At 34.8% G+C, this 24,023-nt stretch overlaps 1 protein-coding gene and 1 pseudogene across 2 annotated transcripts in view; one reads left to right on the plus strand and one right to left on the minus strand.

The window, feature by feature from the left end:
* Positions 1-3,238, plus strand: part of LOC306876874 (low-density lipoprotein receptor-related protein 2-like) — a gene marked incomplete at its 5' end in the record, with an annotated part of 108,373 nt that extends 105,135 nt beyond the window's left edge. Inside the window, 4 exons of the mRNA XM_079428315.1 lie at positions 455-562; positions 681-797; positions 904-975; positions 1,838-3,238. Of these exons, the coding sequence (XP_079284441.1) occupies positions 455-562; positions 681-797; positions 904-975; positions 1,838-2,008 (468 nt within the window). The 3' untranslated portion in view covers positions 2,009-3,238. The remainder of the gene's footprint in view (positions 1-454; positions 563-680; positions 798-903; positions 976-1,837) is intronic.
* A 1,414-nt stretch (positions 3,239-4,652) lies between these two features.
* On the minus strand, positions 4,653-14,837 carry LOC306877448 (17-beta-hydroxysteroid dehydrogenase type 6-like; annotated as a pseudogene). The gene is made up of 9 exons (XR_013785858.1): positions 14,434-14,837; positions 13,602-13,860; positions 12,372-12,535; positions 12,052-12,271; positions 9,325-9,329; positions 8,291-8,571; positions 7,407-7,665; positions 5,225-5,388; positions 4,653-4,876 (listed from the first exon to the last, which is right to left on the minus strand). The product of XR_013785858.1 is annotated as a 17-beta-hydroxysteroid dehydrogenase type 6-like (transcript).
* Between the last annotated feature and the right edge of the window lie 9,186 nt (positions 14,838-24,023).

Here is a 24,023-nt window from a genome sequence, read left to right on the forward strand (position 1 = left end):
ATCAATGCACTAGTTTCTAATGGGATTCTGTGTATCATTAATCACAACGATTAATCTGGTCGATTTAAGATGTTCAAAGTAGTGGTTGACTAATATGAGTTAATGGCAATAATTAAAGCTGGAGTTATGATGCTGAAAATTCAACATTTCATCTCAGGAATAAATTACATTTTAAAAAATGGTAAAAAAATAGTAACAATATTTTACAATATTACAGTTTTTATTGTATTTTTGCTACAATAAATGCAGCCTCTGTGAGCAAAATAGCCATTTAGGAACAGTAAAAAAAAAATTATCTTACCTACCCCTTTGCCAAGTTTATTGCCAAGTTAACATAGTTATTTGCTAATAATCTCAGATTTCAGTGCCTGAATTTTTTAATTCACCTCGTTGATTTCAGTCTATAGTTATCTGTGGGTTGAAGCATTGATTTGTGTCTGGTTTTGATTATTAGGATGAGAATTTTGCAGACTCTGGTAGACAGCCAATCACATTTGAGAATCCTCTGTACTCGACTGTAGCCGGCCCATCCAGCGATCCAGCAGTAATACACGCGACACAGGTATGTTTCCTTCATGAAAGCCTTTCATAACCCTCTAGACATTGCTTACAGTATAAATGAAACGTGTTCGACCTGAGCGGGTCTTGTGTTGAGTTTCGTGTTTCTGTGGTTCATACAGGTCACTGTGAACGTCAGCGGTGACCAGGTGGAGAATAACTTCTCAAACCCTTCGTATAACGCTCCTGAACAGGCGGTGGAGGTGAAGAGCGCACCTGCAGAGCAAACAACCACACAGGTGGGAACATCTCAACATTGGTCCACAGTTCAGTCATTATTTCCTGTTGTTTCTCCATCATGCGACCACGTTTATTTTATTTATTTATTTAATTTTTTGTTTGCAGGAGTCCAAATGGAGTTTCTTTAAAAGGAAACTGAAGCCAAGCACAACATTTGAAAACCCTACATATTCAGAGGTGAGTAGAAATGACTATGTTAACATTAATTTATTGCTTCATTGGTCTAAACAAAAGTAATATTGAGTGAAAGAAGAAACAGCCAATTGTAGAAAGTCAAGCGATCAAGGAAACACAAATATTACGTTTGCATTTTAAGCAGACTCGTTTATCAAAAGTGATTTACAAATCACAAGAATTTTGCCAACAATATTCATAGTACACAATGCCAAGTTTATAGTATTTAACAAAAAAGCCAGAACAAATCTATCTTTAATATACATATATATATATATATATATTAAAAAAGGAATACAAGTCAATATATAGTCTGACAAAAGTACAGTATATATATATTTTGTAGTTCATTATACTAGTTATTATCATTAGCATTATAGCATTTAATATTTTAAATGAGTTTTTATTGTTTTCCATTTAATTTTAGGTTAGGTTTTGGTCATTTTGTCCTTTTTTTTCTACTCAGTTTTCACTATAGTAATTTTAGTACTTCAACTTAAACATATTCATTTTAATTTATTTTTTTCTCATTTTATTAAAACTAAATAAACTACTGAAACTTGGGAGTTAAAATGAAAACAGAAAATCTAATAAAAATCAAATCTAATTCAAAACAAAAATTTGAATAGCATATCAATGATACTAAAATAACACTGGTGATTTTATTTGATTTTGTCCCTTAAATGCATCATAATTAACCATCACCAGTATTTTCACTGGAGAAATGAAATGCATGTGGACAGGAATATTCCCATAGCTGTAAAGCATGTAAATGCTATTTTCAGAATAAAGTTTTAAGCAGAATATGGGTCTTAATGTGAGAATGATGCGCATGTGGTCAAAGTTGACGTTGTCTTTGTGTCAGATGCAGGATGAGCAGACGCATGGAGCTACAGACGCCAGCTCTTCATCACAGCCATCTCCTTTCGTTCCTCCTCCCAAACCCCAGAAACGAGAGAAACTGAGCGCCTATTCACCGACAGAGGACACCTTTACAGACACGGCCAACCTGGTTAAAGAGGACAGTGAAATATGATCAACACACCCACGGGAAAATACAAAGAAACACTCCCTTTGCACAGAATCTATTTTTATATGCGCCTGCATACGACAGAAATCAATTTTAAGATTATTTTTTAAACAAAAAAGAAGTATAGATGAGAATAGATGAAATGTTTGGATAGCCTACGGGAAAGAGACTTTGCCTTCTGATACTTTGTATGCCAATTCTTGTTGTATGATTATTTTTTTATTATTATTGTGACGTCATATTTGTATATCTTTGCACTGATGCTGCTGAAGGAGAATGTTATGAATATTTTGTACATTTGTAAATTGAAAAGATTTTGTGTGATAATATCCTCTGTTCATATGTTATTTTGAAATAGGTTATTACTTATTCCTGGAGATTAGCGCGCACACACACACACACACACATATATGCCAACGAAACGGAGTAAAAGTGCTTTAAGAGCCAGCTGAGACTTTGCCATTTGATCTGATTATTCGTAAAGGAATAGTTCACCCAAAAATGACAATTCACCCTCAGGACATCCAAGATGTAGATGACTTTGTTTCTTCATGGGAACAGATTTGGGAAAATGTAGCATCACATCATTTTCTCAGCAATGGGTCATCTTGCAGTGAATGGGTGCCGTCAGAATGAGAGTCCAAACAGCTGATAAAAACATCACAATAATCCACACCACTCCAGTCCATCAGTTAATGTCTTGTGAAGCGAAAAGCTGCATGTAAGAAACAAATCCTTCATTAAGACGTTTTTAACTTCAAACCATTGCTTCCAGCTAAAATATCAGTTCTTAATCCATTATAATGCTTCCTCCAGTGCAATTTTTATTTTTAGGTGAACTATTTAGGTGAACTATTAAGTCTGAAAGTATGATAATGCAGTAACATATTCCGCTGTAAACACATTTTAATAGAAGTAGAAGACATACCACTTCTGTTTTATATATTGAAATAATACTTGAAATTTTCCAGTTCATATGCATGTGATTATAACTGTGATATCTGGAGATCTCTGATGTCCCATCAGCGTTTCAAGGGCTTTTCATACTTACTTTCAAATCTGATGAAGTGCATGGACTGTGAAGTCAATATATTTTAAGTGATTTTGTATATTAAAGACAGAAAAAAAAAAAACATTTTGAATTTATTCATCTTGACGTGCCGATTATGTTACTATAGAAAGGAACTGGAAACAAATGAATGCTGCTGTGAAAAATCAAATAAATTTCATTTTTTAAGAAATGGTAATTGTTTTGATTCACAAAAGATATATATACACACACTCACACATATATTTTATCCATTAAGAGAAACCCTAAAATATTAATGTCAACATTATAAAAAAAATATTTTATATATATTACACATTTCTCTTTCTGTCTGCCCCCCTTATTTCCACATGGTACTAATAGGCTAAATGATGTAGGTTGGGTTAATTAGTGAAGACGGGTGATACTGGTTACAAAGAAGCCTTTAAAGACTTAAGATTTTTTTTTTGGGGGGGGGGGGGTTCAGTGGGCCTGTGCTTGATTAAGAACTTTGAGATCTATGCTCGTCACTATTTGCAAAATGTGGATTTTTAAGAGTGTTGAGTTTTCCATTTGGAAGAGTTCTTTAATTTGAGTCATTCCTTCAAAGCACATTACCCATCCAAATGCTGCAGATATGGTAACCGCTCATATACTTTGTTTTTATTTAAAATGAAACTTCAGATTAAATAAGTTATATGATGTTAAAGTCAAAGTGAAACCATATTGTTTTGTGTTGCAACATACATTCAAGTGTGATGGATTATCAAAAAAGAAACCATTCACTAAAAAGTGTTGGTTTTATGTATTGGTTCTTGATGTGATGTTGAGATGTAGGTGTTTGAGTCAAAGTGGAGGCAGATGAATAAGCAGACTAAATGACTAGAGAAGTCTTGCTTTTGTCAGACTATCCATTTGACATTTTGATTAAAAATGGCATGGTCAAACAATTAAAAAAATATCAACACATGAATCTGTATGTTGTGGGACACCAAAGGGTACTTTATGGAAAATGCAATAAAATATATTTTTATTTGATTGCATTAATGCACGGCCCTGCATCACATTTGCTGAATGAAATCCAGTACTTTTTTTAACTAAATTTGAGGTGCTGATTGCAAAAATAGTGCCCGTTTCACTCTATACGTCACTTTTTCACAAAATATGATGCATGTCATAGCATTTTTTACTTTTAACAACCATTTGTAAGGTGAAGAAGTCTTGTATTCTCCCCCTAATAAGCAGAAACTTGCCACAAAGCCATTTTCCCGTCTTACTCTGGGTTAGGTTGCAACCATCTGTTCAATTCACAGCCCATTTTCACATGATCCAGAAGACATTATTTTATGCCAAATTCTGATTTCCTCATTTTCTGCTACTTTGCAGATTGTAAGTTAAATGATATGAAACACTTGACATTGAACTGCTGTATGTGATGAACTACTCGCATGCTGATTTTTGAACTCCGCATCATCAAATTAGGTGGTATTAGGCCTTTTTTCGCAATTTTTTTTTCAAGATGCAGGGCTGTGTGATAATTGTTGCATATACAGCAATCACAGTTTCAAAGACATTCAGAAGGAAGATGCTTGTATTGATACGTTGAGCTGCAATATTTTCATTTTATAGAGATGTTAAGCTCTCCTTTGTGGAAGGCAGCATAAGGTTGGTGTCTGCTATACATGTCGGCAGGTACGAGAGGGGAATCCAGAGGAATTCGGCGTCCCAGCCTGCGTTGTAGCGTGTGTGGGGATAGCGCGCTGAAAGAGTGTGCTGCATGCATAACGTTACTTTGGAAAGGTCACTGCTGGCCAGAATCTTCATGGAGAATTCCTGCACTTTTTTATCTGTAAGAAAAGATTGAGAAAAATGCAGAAATGTCAGTACAGCAACATAACAGCATCATCACACATGAGGCTCTGCCCCAAAACAAGGCTACAAATCTTTCAATATAATTAACAATGAATTATTTGACCCAATTTTTGTGTGTAATGTATTTTTAGAGCATTGTGGTATCGACTTACTAACATGCTAATGCTAGGCAAGACTATTATTGAAGTTGTTAGCCAAGTATGGCGTGTTTCATTGGATGAGCACGGTTGCATGAACTATTCATTTAAATGCATCTTGATATAAATCTAAAGCAGTGTTGTGTTGCATGAAATCTGCACTGATATGACATCAGAAGCACTCACAGTCCTGCAGGTACGAGTCTCCATAGGCTCTCCTGACCTCTGTGGGGAGGCTGTTCCACCGTTTCTTCAGATCATCTTCAATGAGGCCAAGATCGGCCACTTGTGTCTTGAAGAAGCCTGGTTCAATGATACTTACTTTCACCCCAAAGTGCATCATATCTCTCCTGATATCAGCAGGAGAGAATAAAATGATTTTAGAGAGATTATTAGACGTTGAAGTAAAGATGCAAATTTGTATACAAAGTTGTAGTATGGGTACGGTTTAAAGGTTTTACCAAGTTATGACCATAGCTAGAAATGGATTTTGTTGGCACTTTTTAATAAAAGTCAGATAATATTATCAGCTTGTTACCAATATAAAATAAGTTTGTATTTTTATTAATTTAGTAATTAATTATTATCTTTAATTTACACATTTTATCTATGTATTTTATTTAATTATTTGTAGTTGAATTTATTTATTTCAGTCATTGTGGCCTGTGAAACCTGTACTTCTGAAACTCAAATATTGTAGCCAATAAGAAATGCATTTTGGTGGCTGTTTTTAATAAAAGTTTATATATATACATATATATATATGCAACTCAATGCATTTAGGCATCTAGATGTGGTGAAGACGACTTGCTGAAGTTCAAACCGAGCATCAGAATGAGGAAGAAAGGGGATTTAAGTGACTTTGAACGTGGAATGGTTGTTGGTGCCAGACGGACTGGTCTGAGTAATTCAAAAACTACTGATCTACTGGGATTTTCACACACAACCATCTCTAGCGCTTACATAGAATGGTCCGAAAAAGAGAAAATATCCAGTGAGCTGCAGTTGTGTGGACGAAAATGCCTTGTTGATGTCAGAGGTCAGAGGAGAATGGGCAGACTGGTTAGAGATGATAGAAAGGCAACAGTAACTCAAATAACCACTCGTTACAACCAAGGTATGCAGAATACCATCTCTGAACGCACAACACGTCGAACCCTGAAGCAGATGGGCTACCGCGGCAGAAGACCACACCGGGTGCCGCTCCTGTCAGCTGAGAACAGGAAACGGAGGCTACAATTCACACAGGCTCACCAAAATTGGACAATAGAAGATTGGAAAAACGTTGCCTGGTCTGATGAGTCTCGATTTCTGCTGCAACATTCAGATGTAGGGTCAGAATTTGGCGTAAAGAACATGAAAGCATGGATCCATCCTGCCTTGTCTCAACGGTTCAGGCTGGTGGTGGTGGTGTAATGGTGTGGGGGATATTTTCTCAGCACACTTTGGGCCCCTTAGTACCAATTGAGCATTGTTTAAACACCACAGCCTTCCTGAGTATTATTGCTGATCATGTCCATCCCTTTATGACTACAGTGTACCAATCTTCTGATGGCTACTTCCAGCAGGATAATACACCATGTCACAAAGCTCAAATCATCTCAGACTAGTTTCTTGAACAAGACAATGAGTTCACTTTACTCAAATGGCCTCCACAGTCACCAGATCTCAATCCAATACAGCACCTTTGGGATGTGGTTCATGGATGTGCAGCCAACAAATCTGCAGCAACTGTGTGATGCTATCATGTCAATATGGACCAAAATCTCTGAGGAATGTTTCCAACACCTTGTTGAATCTATGCCACGAAGAATTAAGGCAGTTCTGAAGGCAAAAGGGGGTCCAACCCGGTACTAGCAAGGTGTACCTAATAAAGTGGCCTGTGTGTGTGTGTGTGTGTGTATATATATATATATATATATATATATATATATATTTAAAAGAATACATAAAATGTATTGATGTATGTATATTTAAAAAATAAATAAATTTATGCCATGATGACCTTCAAAATTAGAAATGGATTTTTGTTGTTGGTATTTTTTTATTGTCTTGTTAACAATACAATATAATAAATGTAATGCTTATTATTTGTATTATTTTATTTGTAATTATTACTTTTTTTGTATATATTAATTATTAATCATTATCATAATATCATTTTTAATAAATATATTTCTTTAAAAATATATGTATTAATAAATAAATAAAAAATAAATAAATAAATAAATAAAAATAAATAAATAAATAAAAAATAAATAAATTTAAGCCATGATGACCTACGAAATGTGTACTTTTTACAATACATGCTATAAGATGTCATAAGCATGTCTTGAAGTTTAATTTTTTGTTAGATGCCTAGACATACCTCAAGCTATCAGAGAAGGCCTCCACACCATATTTAGCGAGACAATATCCTCCCCCGATGAGAGAGACTCTGCCCAGTATGCTGGCCACGTTCACCACCCGACCACGAGCCTTCTTCAGCAGAGGAAGAAACTTCAGAGTCACCTCAATAAGACCGATGAGGTTCACGTCCAGAGCCTTCTTAAAGTCCTCCAGCTGCATCTATTCCACGGGGCCGATGGGGACCGAGATGCCTGCATTGTTCACCAAACCCCACAGACCTGACACAAGAAAACATAACAAATGTAGTGTACATGCAAATCACTCAATAAAAGAATAGTTTACATTCAAGATGTAGATGAATTAGTTTCTTCATCAGAATAGATCTGGAAACATTTAGCATTGCATTAGTTGCTCACCAATGGATGCTCTACAGTGAATGGGTGCCGTCAGAATGAGAGTCCAAACAGCTGATAAAAACATCACAATAATCCACACCACTCCAGTTCATCAGTGAAGATCCTGTGAAGTAAAAAACTTGTAAAAAAATCTGTTCTGATGAAGAAACTAACTCATCTTCATCTGGATGGCCTAAAGGTGAGTAAACTGTCAGAGAATATTAATTTTGGGCTGAACTATCCCTTTAAGGTCAAAGGTCACTGAAGTATGCAAACATGTCAGGTGCATTATGAGAGAAGTAAGTCGTTTTATAATAAATGATGCCGCTTTGGTATGAGAATGGCATTCGCCTGAAGATGCTCCTCCAGGTCAACTAAAAGCGCTCGTCCAAGGGTTGCAGATTTATGAGTTGGTCTGAGGGCTGTGTGGTCGTCAAAGAGCCTGTATCTCTCTTATCTCTCGCTGTGCTTGACTCGAGCTGGCACCCTATCTGACCGTCCGTCTCACCTCTCTCCCCGGTCTCGCTGCGCACGCGCTCCAGCGCACTCTCGACGCTCGCGCTGTCGGTAACATTGAGCAGAAGCGTCTTGAGTCTGGGGGAGGCCGCCGCGCGCAGTCTGGAGGCACCAGGTTCCGTGAGACACGATCACGTGAAAACCCCGCCGGTCGGTCGAGCTCTCCGAAGCCGCTATCGCAGCCTGTCACCAGGACGTGTTTCTCGTGGATGCCACTGATCTCGGAAGAACCTGAGCGCCAGAGAACAGCAGCAGATCCGCGCAGAGGAGCACCTGCGGAGGGAGAAGGATGAAGATGTGCTGGATAAACAATGGCCTTTCCAGTCGTTCTATGTGTGGAGGGCCAGATTACTCAAAATTAAATAACTAAATAACATTCATGCATTAATTTTCTCCACATCCATTCATGACACAACCATAACCCTGAAAATGAAATGTGGAGGAAATAAATAATTTAAAGAATGAATGAACAAATTAGTAAACATAAACATATGGACTATAAAACCAGTCATAAATAGCACGGGTACATTTGTAGCAATGGCCAACAATACATTGGGTATGGGTCAAAATTATAGATTTTTCTTTTATGCCAAAGAATCATTAAGATATTAAGTAAAGATCATGTTCCATGAAGATGTTTTGTAAATTTCCTACTGTAAATATATCAAAACTTATGTTTTGATATGTAATATGCATTGCTAAGAACTTCATTTGGACAACTATAAAGGCAATTTTCTCAATATTTTGATTTTTTTTTTTTGCACCCTCAGATTCCTGATTTTCAAATAGTTGTATCTCAGCCAAATATTGTCCTATCATAACAAACCATACATCGATGGAAAGCTTATTTATTCAGCAATTAAATTATTCAATATATATTTTTTTTTTAATTAACCCTTATGACTGCTTTTGTGGTCCAGGGTCATAAATGAGCATTTTTCTCAGGCTCCTATGTTTATGTTCAGTTATTTCACTTTAATGGCAATGAAAAAAACCCTAGGCTTTTCACAACACAAGTGAATTTACTGAACCTGCACATAGGATAGGAGCCTGAGAAAAATGCTCATTTTAGAAGAAAATTTCAAAAACTCTTCATATAGACTTTTTATGCTTTGTATGCCAGGCAACTTTTTTTCCACTACCACACTATATAGTGTACAAAAACACTGCACTGAACAATCCAAATATCATCAAAGCAAAATATAACTTGAAAAAATAGATTTACTAGACATGTCCACGATTTAAGACTTTTTCTCTCATTTTTTAATTCCAAATTTTTCATAACTTTAAGTATTTACCACAGTAAATGCAATTGTACTAGTTATTGTTATTACAATAACACTGTGACATTGGTATTTGACCCCACTTTCATCAGTCACTCAATAAATAATGGCAGAAATATCTGAAAATATTTAATTGTAGGTGTATATAATATTTTGTGTATAATAGAATTGTTTTTTTAATTCAGATTTTTATTCATTTATTTTTTATTTATATATGTTTATTTATAGATTATAGATGTGATTATTTTTAATTGTTTTTAATTTATACAAACTGAATGGGTTTTTTATGTAGATATTTATGCATTTATTATTATATATTATTAATATAGGTTTTTTTTTCAGGTGAATTTTAAGAGATGGTGTTTACATTCCCACCTGAACAAAGTCCAGAAGGACCTATCAACAAGGGTACTTTATTAGCTTTTAAAGAAGAGACAGGAGAGCAAAAGCTGTGATAACACTTTGAGAGAAAAGGTTCAGTTGAAATGTACCCTTGGCGTCCTCAGTAGACTGAAAGTGTGTTGCTGGCAGATTCCTATTTAGTAATTAGTTCAAATGATGTTGTCGTGCAACTGTGTGAGCGTTTATCCGCATGAACTTCCACTGAGACTGACCACATTAAAACTGATAATACTGCACAACCTTGCGGCAAATGGAGAAACAATACTTAGCTGTCTTGATTCTCACGCTACATTTCCATCAGAAAAATAAACATATATATTTTATGACAATTAAGCACGTTTTTCTTTAGGTTCTCATTGGTTTACACAGTCTTCATTAGCTTAATGCAAAATTGCATGATTTAATACAACAATTGTCCTCTATTACATCTAACACTATTTATTTTTTGGAGTATAGAATATTGGCTATATTCTATAATTCCTATAGTGCTTTATACATTAATGAAATAATTGGCCTTATTGTGTTAAGAACAAACACATACAAGGAGGGGAGAGGATGGAAAGTGGGGGGGGGGCACAGTAACTCGTTTGGCCCTGCATATTTACTGTGTTTTATAGGAAATGAACAGAGACATATAAGCCTAATAAGTGCTGTAACAGACCCAAATCATCACTGCTGCATAGTTGCTTTTTTCCAGTTGCCAAATATTTTAATGTAGTGATTTCTGGCGCTATGGCAATTCTGCGCGGTGTCTGAGATGATAGTCTTTAATAAGATCAGTCACAAACATGATCCCTGCACGAACTAATGTGTAGTGTCTTATTAACTCACTGTCATGCATTGTGTGCAACACATTTCTTCTCCCTCTTCATTTTCGTCCATTTTCTCCGCTGTTAAAGAAACTCTTAAGCCCCTTAAAAGTCCTCGTCCGTACTCCTAACAAGTTTGACCTTAAGACCTCTTTTAAGGGTTAAGATGCTTTCTGAATGACTTTTTTCTTTACTAGGATTTTTTCTTTAATTTTAAGAGTAAACGCCCACATTTCTAAGAATTTTCTTAGAATTTTGTCACTAGGAGCTACTTTTTGCATTAAAATTCTTCATGAATACGGGCCCAGATCTTTTGTTTCTTAACTCAGGTTTTCCACTCCTGTCCTGATCCCGGTGCACTGAAGAGCTCAAGGACCACAAACCGACTGCAGGGTCAAAGGGTGCCAAACGCAATAAACGTCACCGAGGTTGTGCAATAAACCCTAAGGCCAAGTTTGTGTGCTCATGTATTACGAAATCTGTGGTCAAAATAGGTGGTGAAATGACACAGACAGGTTAGGATTTAGCTGATTAAATAACAGGCTTCACAAGTAAGGTGATGGTTAGAGAAGTGTCTAATAAATGTAATGTCATATCAATTTTTAAAGAAAGGTATTCAGTTTTGTGCTTAAATAATCATATCACTTGTTTAATATTCTCTAAAGAAAGTTGAGATTTTTATATAATGACATTTTATATATATATGTATATATATTGCATGGGAAAGTCTGAAATGCTGTAAAAGTAAGGACAAATATTTCTTTGTGATCCAAAAATTGTTTTTTATTTATAATCAATATTGCAAATATGTACAATAAAGTTTTAATTTATTTACATGTGAGTCATCCTATAATTGGGGTACCTTTCATTTCCATTGACGATAATTATATATTTCTCTAACAATTTTCTTCAGAATATCATATTTTATCCATGAAGACATACTGTAATCTCGCAAACATATTTTGTGCACGCTGTTTGCTTGAAAATGCCTTTATGTCTGTTAAATTACAGTTTTTGCGATGTCCACGTTTGGAAACGAGTGGGCCTAAAAGGGCCTAAAGTCAAGATTATCTATATGTATTAATACATTCTAAATGCCGTAGAAAAATAGATTGAGTTTAAATTTCATTTTCGTTCAAATAAGAAAATATTCAATTTTGCTCATTACTAACCATACTTCCCCCTGAAAGTGGAAAAATGGTTTGTTCCTTCCATACGCTGCATGACTGCAGCATAGAGAACTGGCTGTTCATGCTTACAGAACTGACACTTTTGGTTTAACAGCATTTTTTAAGACGAAAGCATCCGAGATGAAGGTTGGCATGTAGGAGAGAGGCAGCCAGAAGAACTTGGCATCCCAGCCTGGAGAATATCTGGTCCGAGGATGGACCGCAGCCACCGCATGCTCCATACAGCTGACCACCTTCATCAGATCTGGATCCAACATCTTCTCAAACTTCTTCTTCACCACCAGCTTCGCTGCAAAGGGACATCAGGAATGTATGTTAACTTTCAGAACTAATACTGCAAACAGTTTGGGAGTGTGACCTTTATCTGAAACCATTGGATTTGAACTCACTTTTGTCTATGAAATCACTGCCGTACTCATCCTTGACCACCTGAGGCAACTTCTTCCATAATCTCTGCAAATGACTCTCAAAGATAGTGGAGTCAGTAACGCTTGTTTTGAAGAATCCAGGTTCAATGCATAAAACCTTCACCCCAAACGGTGCCATGCTCCTCCTGGAGAACAATGACAAATGCATTTAATATAGTCAAAAGCAGCAATAACCAGGATACAAGCACAGGAAAAGTAGAGATAAAGATATAAAGATAAAATTGCCAGATTTAAAAGAATGGATTGTGGTAATATTGTTGGTTTGGTGGTCAATTTCAACTTCCCTAATTATATTTGTGAATGTTAGAGAATTTATTACTGTTAAAACTAAAACTAAATAATTGAGTATTTGAAATAAATCTGAATTAATAATAATTATAAAAAAATATAAGTAAACTAATTATATAAATATATATATAACTGAAAATTAGAAATGTAATAAGTTTCAAGATTACTGAAATAAGAATATTAAAAATAATAACAAAAACAACATATAATAACAAAATTGCTTAAACTTATGGGTAAAACTGTAAATATAAAAATAAAAGCTAATTAAAAATATGAATAAATACTATAATAGTATATAAATAATACTAAAATAACAGCTTTTTTAAGGTGCTGTAAATGAGATTTTACGTGCGTTTTACGACGGCCTTGTTTGGACGTATTGCACTCTTAACACACAGGTAAATTGGACATAAACTACATATATTTCTAGAAACATAAGTATTCAGGGGAAAGAGAAACTAAGATCCTAATCTGCATTCATTCCTGATACAAAAAAAAAAGTGTTAAAATACTCATAGCGGCACCTTTCGGCCAGTTCTCTACACAGACTCTTGCAAATACTCTGTACATATATTTAAACTTTCATTATGATTGGCCATTCACAATTGAAGCTATCAGCTGCTGTATTTCAGCTGCAGTCCTTTGCGCTGACTAATCAGATATTTTTAGAATATGTTAGCATTTGCAGCAGAGAAAATGCTTGCCAAATTAAAATGTACTCGACTGAATGGTTGCCATGTTATCATGATGATTAATTGCACATGGTTTCATTTTGTTTGGACTTTGCATTTATAAAATATATGCTGATTAATGCATACTCCACACCTAAATACTATATTGGCTTGTATCTGAGACCGGTTTTTGTCAGGAGAGTCTCCATATTCGATTACTGGACATACTGACCTCAGACTGTCATTAAAAGCCTCTACTCCATACTTAGTAATGCAGTACGCTCCTCCCATAGTACTAATCCTTCCAAACACACTGGCCACATTGACCACTCTGCCCTTGGCCTTCTTAATGAGCGGTAACACGCTCAGAGTGATGGCAACAACCCCGATCAGATTGACATTGATCATTTGTTTGAAGTCCTCAATTTCCAGCCAGTCATTGGGAGCAGTTGGGAAGGAGATCCCAGCGTTGTTGACCACGGCCCACAGACCTGCAAACACACACAACTCAATAAAACCGTTTTCTTTCATCACAGGAGATTGCCAAATACACAGGAAGTGATGTGAGAACCATGTGAAGAAACTACTCGACCAACAACTTCATTAAAGAAGAGAAGGATTTGAGAAAGATAAGGATAACATTAGCATTTTCATTGTTCCAACAACAAGAACATAAGCAATTAATTAAAGCATTTATGTTTAATAATTATTCCTGATATTTAATATATATATATATTTTGTATGTGTATACATATTGTGTATGTGTATATATTGTGCATTACCCCATGTATTGTATGATAACATGCAATTATGATCAAATGTATTAAATTAATTTCTTTGAATTTTTAAAGTCAAATCTTGCATTCAATTTTTAAATGCATCCAGGAATTAAATATTAAATGCATACTTAATTTCTTAAGATTTTAATGATGTCTCTTCTGCTCACCAAGGTTGCATTTATGTGCTCAAAAATATAATATTGTGAAATATTATTATGATTTAAAATGTAGTTTATTTCTGTGATGCAAAGCTCAATTAGTCTTCAACGTCTTTCTGTGACTTACCCTTCTCTCCCACCAGGGTTTTAATGGTTTCTGCAGCTTTTTTGATGCTATAATTATCAGTCACATCCAAATGCAGCGTTGTGAGTTTGTCAGAGCAGCACTTCTTCAGCTCAACTTCTCCCTTCTCCGTGAAGCAGCCAGCGATGACACAGAAACCCTTCGTGTCCAGGTGTTTGGCCAAGAGATTCCCAAACCCCGTGTCACAGCCTGTGATATACACAAACTTCTCCGATTTATTGGGAACTCGTCCCAGTTCTCTGAACCACCGATAGACATAGAAGACGACTATGAGACCTGCAATGTACAGGAACATTTCTGCAAAAGAAAATGTATTTGTTTTTAATCAGAAAAGTGGATCCAGATTCATGCAAACCCCACCAAATCAGCAAAATAAAGATGATAGCTCATGTGGTCAAAGCTCTGGTAATAAAGTACATGACCTAGTGAAACATTAACTCTTTGGGCTTATGATTGTAGATCACTAGAGAAAGTGTGATAGATTTTGAGAGAGAAAAGGCCTACCTATATGATACATAAAGGACTAATAATAAGTTCGTATCTTTATCTTTTCATAGGCTATTGAATAACTGCAAATAAATGTTGTATGATTGTGAACCACATGGAAGCCAAGGTCCGAATCGTGAACGAATCATTCATTCGAATCGGATCTTGTCAAAGAATCAGTTGAACCGGATGTAAATGATTCATTCGGGCTGAATCGGTTCGAGAGTCAACGATTCATTGAATCGTTTCAAACATAACTGATTAGATTTTTTTTTATTTTTTTTTATGCCAAGGCAACAAAGATAAAAGTACAGAAAATATCAACATTATGTACAAAGAGGTGACTTTTTAATCAAGTTTAACAAAATAAGTAAAAAAAGATTAAATAAATTAACGGTCTTAAGAGCTTTAAGATTCTTGGAAGCTGAAATAGCTTGGATATACTGTTGAACCTCTTTTTTTAAAAACAATAAATAAAGGATTTTGATGAGAGAACTTACTGCGGTGAATATGAAACTTTGCAAGAAATAATAATAGGTTAATTATAAAATATTCATTAATTTGATCTTTTTGTATATTAAAGAAGCCAAACAGTACATCCTTGAAAAGCAAAGAGAAACCCTGGAGCACATTGCGATTGATAACATTAGAGAATTCAATCCAAAATAATTCAAAGCTTGTATCTATATTTGATTTGAACCTTTTCAAAAACACTTTAGTTTGTGTAACAATTTGAATGAGATGTCTCTAACCTTGTTAGTTATGATGTCCAGTCAATATGATTAACAACATTCGTCCAGTAAGACACCACATATGGAGTTATTACAAGCTCCTTCTGAAAAGGGGATCTAATCTTAAAGTTACGTGATGAAGAATGTGACCAAAAGATAACCATGACGTCACGCAACTTCCGTTTTGAGTCGAAGCAGGGTATTTTTACTTCCGCCCGCATAGTAAAGCGCTATCGCTACCAGCATGGAGTTCAACCAGACACTTATACATCTGCCACAAATACGATTAAAGGATGACTGCAGCTTTCTACTCTCGTCCTCATTCAAGGCGAGGCGTCTGGCATCTCAAATGAACTTACCGAGTACCGATCAGCGAGATTTGCCGCTTGAAGTCGAGGGAGGAGTTGTGAATGGAGAAGTCCTACTTTCTGATTTCCGCGACTCTTGCGCAGTGTTTGCTGTTAGATATATTTGTCAAATACGTTTTAGATATTTGCATGTGGTAACAGAAAGACTATACCTTCAATAATTGATGCACTGCTTAATACAGCGTCTGTATGTACATGCATATTCAACATAAGCCTGTACTATTTAAATATCAATAAAATGGGGTCTATATTTTTCCACTTTATTTTGATAATTAATTCATAAATAAATATATGGGTCATTCTATGGAAATGTCAATTTTTCTGTCCCTAGCCTTTACAGAAATATTACACTTGAATATATATAAAAAATATTTATATTTTAAAATGAAACAATATGTTATTTGAACAATTACACCTTATTGAGCCATCAATGTGGCAATATTTGTTTTTTAATTAATTATAGAGAATTCCAAGCACTAGAAAACTGCTTGTCTCCGCAGCAAGTGCTTTATTTTGAGGTCAAAAATATATATAAATATGATAAAATATATAATGAAAACGGTGGTCCCATGGAGTTGTGTCACTGGTGTTATACCCTTCAACAAAAATCATTTATTTTGAAATAAAAATCACACTGATGACATCACTTCCTCCTTCTTATTTTCTAAACATCTATGAAAAAAGGCCCATGTTATGTCCACTGTTTCTTATTCTTGAACTGGATAATACTGGGTTTCTTTTCAGACCACTTGCATTTATGGATGTGAAACTTGTAATATGAGAATATTTATTATAAAAAATATGACTTGTGTCCATGCAATTTTTCCCATAGTAAAAAAAATAAATAAAAAATTACGACATTTGTCTTTTTTTATTGCAGAATAACAACACTTGCATGAACATTTACAGTGTACTCACTATTACAATATTAACAGCAACTGAAATAAATAAAATAAATTAGTCTCCGGTGTAAAGGTATAACGGAAGTACGGATCCACTGCTTCGCGGAAAAGCGGAAGTTAGCTGACGTCATTGTGAAAAGGGCCTATTGTAAGTAGGTCTACTTTGATTCTGAAAAGCACTTGGGTTGAACCAAGGATGCGACTGATTTGCCAAAGTAAAATCTCACAAATAAAAGGCTACTGCAGTGTTTGCAGCTTGATAGCCTACTGTAGTGTCATTAATTATAACGTGCAAAAATGTTTATTCGAGAGATATGTGTGTGCATATTTAGTGCTGTTTATTACAAAAGCCAATTATTCATGTTTGAAAGATATTTAAGAGCGGAATCATTGCTGCAACCAATTAAACTGTCACACAATAAATCTTCTAATATCGTAGTATCAATATTTACTTTCATTTATTACTTTAGGGTAGCTTTTAAAAAAAATAATGAACGCGATATCAATGTCGAGATTACGTTCGAAGTGAATCAGTTTTGAACCGATTCTGTCAAAATGAACTGTTTGAAAGAACCGATTCCTGAAAAAGAGTCGGTCCGACTTCACTCGATGTCAACAATACTGAACTTTTACACTGTGCTGTTGCAAACTTGGAACGAATAAAAGAAAGAAACCTAGCTAACATTGTTACAACATTGAAATGCCATCATCAGTAAGTTACCCAGTAACGTGTCCTGATAAAACCCTTTTGCAAACATCATGCATTTACCAAAAACAGGAATTTGCTCACTTGAACCTTTATGCAAAATTGACTCTACAAACCAGCCGTATAGGCTACTCACCCTTGCTTGTCTAAGATATCTGTTTCTAGAAACTAGTCAGTCGTCTCAGAAGTTTGGGAATGTGTTTGTTCTTTCTATCGGCTGTGTGTGCATCTGACACGGGTTAAAATACTGAAGTATTATGTAATAACTGCCGTGTTGCTCCTGCAGGGGGCGCTGCATGATCAGAAAGACAGAAGCCTTCCAGACGCACTGAGATGTGTCTCAATGCAAGGTCAGATAAAACACCAGAGATACATTTCTCCATCATTTTTCTAGCAATTGTAAAGAAGCTTGTACTGATGGATGGTAATGTTGTTGGTATAGTTTAGATGTTTTTTTCCATGCATAAAATAATACAATAAAAACTCCAGACACATCTGATTTACAAAAGTCTTCACAAAAGCATCACCGATTGGAATTTAAAAAATAAAAAAAAATTAAAATAATATATATATATATATATTAAAAACAGATTTAATAAATATTTTAGAGGTTTAAAGAAATAGAAAATGCATTCTAGGTCTATATAAAAAAAGAAAGAAAATTCTTTAAAGTGTTTCCAGTCCTAAAAAGGGATAATGTTGTATTATTTATCTGTTATTATAATATTTATTGATGTTTTGAATTAGCTTTTCATATTTATATTTTAAATCTTTATTGTAATTTTAATTGAAGTATTTTTATATTAGTTTTAATTTTATAATTTATAATTTTATGTAGTTTTAAGGCAACATTTCTATTTTTAATATAATTAATTAAATATGTTTTAATAGTTTTACCTTTAGATAACAATAGCAACTGGTCCTTGGATTTGTTTCTAGAAACATATCAAAAAGTTTCCTGTGTTGGTGAATCTATAAACAGTACATTCCTGAACACAGGAAGCGACCTCAGACGTCTTTGAAACTGTGTATCTGTACTGAGCAGGAATCACTTGTGTTATTGTAAATCCTGAAGCTGTAACGGCTCAGGGCTGCAGCACAAGTCCTTGAGGCACATTCAAATCGTTCATTTAACAGAGGCAGATATACAAAAGGACTTCAAGGATTCTTCGTAAAGAGACGATGTGATGTGCAGCTTCAAAAGAAGTAGAAAAGTGTGAGCAGATGAGATGCATTGGATACATCCAGTCTGTGTTTGAGACCGTCAACCCAAAAAATACCTGCCAACAGGAACTGATCCAATTCTGTGCATGAACAGGTAACCTTCTAGAGGTATAAACATCAAGACTTGTATTGCCAGTCTAAGAATTCAGGCCTTTGAGTTGTATTTTTATTAACGAAAGTAAACAAAGAATATTAACCAATGTATTGCTCATTTTTACTTACGTTAACTAATAGGACCTTATTGTAAAGTGTTACCACTAAAATCCATTATCATGTAAATATCTTAAACTCAAGGATTAATACATGATGTACAAATGACAAAGAGTTGCAAGATGCAACTTTATGGCAGATTATTACAAACAACAACATTATCATTTTAACTGTAAAACTGATTAATAAGTGATAAGTGATTTAGGTAAAAAAATACAGTGCAGTTATTCACCGTTCGGTCACTGACCTAATTTTACACACTTTCACAGATGACGGCACCTGTGAGAGACAGGCATTTCATTCTTTTGTTAACTTGTTTATGTCAAATGTGGTCTCACCAATATGAGAGTGTCCAATATATAAAATATAGTTTTCCAAATATATAAACCTATGCGTGTTTTGCGAGCTTTTGTAAGGCTGTAATTAGCTGACAAATGCCTGCATGCCATATTTGTTGCTTAACATGATTTTATTTATTTATTTTATTTATTTAGTCATTTAGCAGATGCTTTTATCCATATTTTAAGGCCTGAAAAATGCATTTCTTTGTTTTTCAGTTGTGTGATTCATTTTTTGGCCGCCAGATGTCTAATTTTGAATTTAAGTTTAGTTCTTATGATATATATATATATATATATATATATATATATATATATATTTGTATTTATTAATTATTTTTTCAGATCTTTCAGAGGTTTTGAAAATGTACTGTTTTGATAAGGATTGACGTAGGATGTACTCTCAGCATCACATTTTATTAGCTTCTTAAATTAGGCTGTTCTGAAGGCTCCAAAACATCAATAAAAAATAGTAATATTACAGGGGAAAACACTTATCTATTTCCTATTTTGTCAAAGCTTGATCTAAATAATTTCTATATCCATGAAGAATATGTGATAAATTATCAATTTTAAAGCTAATACATCTGTCTTTATCATTTCTACTGCACTGGATTCAGATAGTGGTGATGCATAGGAGTTTTGTTATCAGTTATTGATCATTTATATCCTCTTGTGACCCCCCCCCCCCCCCCCCCCCCCCCCAAAAAAAAAAATCTTTGTGAATTTAGGATTTTTTCATGTCACTACATTCTTTAGAGCATTAGAAAAAAATGGAAAATTAACATTTTTGAAAATGTTTTATTCTATGTCCTCTGTAGAGGACACTAAGTTTTTCTAAAAATAAAATGGCATGAATAGACATCAAAAAGGCAAAAACTATGGGATTTTTTTTCAAATCACCAATACATTTTTAGGTTTCAGGATTTTTTTCTTCTAAACTTTGTTTAAGAATGATTCTCAACTATGTTATAAAATATATAACAAAATGATTTGATATACCATTTTGTTTTATGCAATATGTCTGTACAAATTTCCATAAACTGGTTTTCCCATTAAACACAGTGTATCTATACTGTATCTAATTTGCATATTAATGTGTTGCTGTTGGGACGGCATGTTGAAAAAAGAATTGTCATAATGGGAGTAATAATTGGCCAGATTTTCATAATAATATCTAATATTTCATAACAAAATAGATATATAATTTATTTTCCTATTCAATTGTCATGTCTCTCAAAATTCATCATAAACATAATTTTAGTCCTGGTGTCCTCTACAGTGGACATGTATGAAATGATATCCTGTTTCATAACAGGAAGTCATATTTGAATTTGAAAACCCATAACATTTTCCTGAGATGTTGCTTTATGACAAACAATTAGAAAATTATTCAGATTTAAATGACAATTACAAAAGATAATCATATTTCCATAAGGATGTAAAATGTTTCACTAAATTAAATTTAGCCATTTTTAAAGACCCAGGAGAGGGTGTGGTCCTGGTGAAACGTCCAATCATTTAGTATCTCTATAAAGCCCTGAATGTGCTCTGTACAGGACATCCAGACTTACATCTGTGACATGTGAGGTCTCAGAGAAATTCACTGAAATAGAATGTCTCCAAAACTCCATCGCTGGGTCTCAGGAGGATATTGTTCTTGAGATGACATGTCACCAGAAGGGTTGAATGACCGCTGGGCTATTAAACTATCTATTAACTATTAAATTATCACCTCCATACATGATGCATTTATTAAATCAGTCTAAATGCATTAGTACACTGGAAAAAGTTGATGTAGAAATAATTTTCGCTCAGAAATTGTGAGTAAATTTGATAAACAATTACAAAGTATTTTCTTGTAAAACACTCCAGTAATCAATGTTTTATTTATGAAATTTATTTATTAAAATAAAATCATTTTTACTGCGTAAATAAGGGGGAGCATTATTCAAAATAGCTATGACTCATTATTATTATTATGACACAAATGGTACATTATAGACCTCAAATAAAATAAATAAATAGATAAAATATAAATTAATAAGGATCCGTCTGTCAGACTCTCTATGTCATCATCCTCAATATTGCAAGACCAACCTAATGAACCAACAACCCAACGGTCATTCAACCCAATTTATTACTGATGTCTATGAGATGATGTTAATAATCTGCTGTAAACCTCAGTGTGATGTGATAAGTGATTAATAAATGTGACTGAACTCATTAACTGTTTTAACATTGTTTACACTATTTCGGGTCTCTGTGTAGAGTAGAGAACAGACTGTGCACACCTTGACCTTGATCAGGTAATGTCTTATCAGTCTAATAAAGGGGAAGATAGTGCAGAAGATGTGGACAGACTGCACTGATAGAAGAGCCCCTCGGACATGAGAGAAACGCCACTTCATTGTTGTTTCATTTGTTCATTATTTCAATTATTGCTTGTCCAGATACTTCATGTAGGTTTGATTTACAAGTGACAGCCATGATTGTTCAGGTGTTTGTTGGTTTAGTTAATTATTTACCATAAATTAACTTTGTGGATGATAGTCAGAATTTCACTTTTCCATCAAGGGGCAATATTGCCCCCCTGGAATTGATTTTAGGGGCTTTTTTTTAAAGCCAGTTTTTATCACCACCTTAATAATTGTATCTTTATTTTTTGTTTTGTTTTTAATGTCAAACACTTACATTTAACCAAATACTTCAATCAGTCAAAATACTTTAAACTGCTGGAAAAACAACTGACTGTATCTAAATGATATATTTAATAAACAGGCGGTAATAGGGCTGCAATATTATGACAAAAATCGTTATTATCGATTATTGCTCTTGATATTGTGATAATGATTATTAATATTGATTAATAGAATACATTCAAAAATATAACGTTTTTTGTGTTATGTGTCTGTGTCTGTATTCTGGCTCTGGCTTCACAGACAAACATGTCGGTCCATGACGTTAGTCTAGAGCCATTCGTTGTAGTTCTTGAAAAGGGATTTTTTTATATACGATGTATATATATGTGTTTTTTATGCCCAAATATACACACTGACTAAAATTCAAAAAGTGAAAAAGCATAGGACCCCTTTAAGGGATTTCTATTGTATATACTTTCTTTGTTTTTATAACTGTACTGCCTTAATGGTTTGATGTTTTCTACTGTTTCATAAAAAAAAAAGATATCATAAAAAAAAATATCTGCGAACCCACACTGAAGTTCCGGTCTGAATCAAATGATCCGATCTGAAAATGAATTTTAAGCTGCAATAAAGTATCTAAATTCTGTCTGTGTTTGAAGCAATGGCAGTGACAAAACAAAAAAGAGAAAGCGCTGACCGTCGGATTCTTTCAGCTGGTAAGCGTTTCAAAGTAATTCTGCTGTTTAGATTGATTTAATGCTTGATTTTTCTCTCACAGCACTATTTTTTAATTTTCTGTCCAGTTCCGCTTCGCCACATGGAAGGAGGTCCTGATGATGGTGGTGTACGGCATGATGCTCTCTGGCCCACGGCGCCGCGTCTCCCCTCATGCTGCTGGTGTACGGCATGATGACCAACACCTTCGTGGACTATGAGCTTGAGGTTCAGGAACTGGCCAACCCCAACAAAACCTGTATTAATAACACCATCACCTGGCTGGACGGGACTGTGGTCGAGCAGCCGGACAACAGCACCACGTACTGTGGGTGAGTGAGGATGGCTCAAGACTGAACCTGCAACCTGAGTGTCCTCACAGGAAAACTGTGCTGCTCTTTCAAAGTGCAAGAGACTTAATGGAAATTCCTTAGGAGAAATATTAGACACAATTGAGACAATAATGAAATTATAGAGCTTTAAAATAAACGTATAGCTCAGATTCTTTTGGCTTCTAAATCTGAGACAATTAAGCAGTGCTTAATTTGTAAATGAATAATCGCCGGATCCAAAAATGAAGCACATAGCGTTAGTTCTGGCAGGTCACGCAAGTCGAGCTTGCATCGGCTGTCTCTCAGCTGATCACATCTTCCAATAGGAATACGACACCTATCACGGCATTCCTATATAAGCTCAGTATTATATTATATTCAGTTATAAGGCCGCTTGCTCAGAAGCAAATTACCCTCCTCCATCCCCAACTCCTCCTTTTGCCACAGTCAGGACTTCAGGCTTTCTGATATTCCTCATTGAATCAGACTCCTTTTATCTTGAATAATGTGTTACACTTAAATATCATTAAGTACATTAATGATATCTGCTTTGTTCTGTTTTGTTTACCCTGGGGGTTATTATTGCTGCTCTCCCTGCTCATTTATGACCGGCTGCATGGATGGGCAGGGAGTTTTTGCCCAGAAAAGAACCATACCGCCAAACTAAACTTTATGCTAAGTGTCAATCATTTTGACGATAGTGGTCCTGACAGAACAGCAATTAAAAGGCGCCGTGACCGACACGAATACAACTTCAGTTTTCCCAGAACATTAAATGCCGTCACTAAATGGTGATGCCACATCTATAAGAGCATCGTCCACAAGTTTCTGCATGGACGTAACTACAGCCTAGGTTTTCAAACCTGTGCCCATATAAGATCTCTTAAGAAACTCTTGAAGAGAAACGCATATGAGA

This window comes from Barbus barbus (genome assembly GCF_936440315.1).
Source record: "Barbus barbus genome assembly, chromosome: 11".
NCBI classification, from domain to species: Eukaryota; Metazoa; Chordata; class Actinopteri; order Cypriniformes; family Cyprinidae; genus Barbus; species Barbus barbus.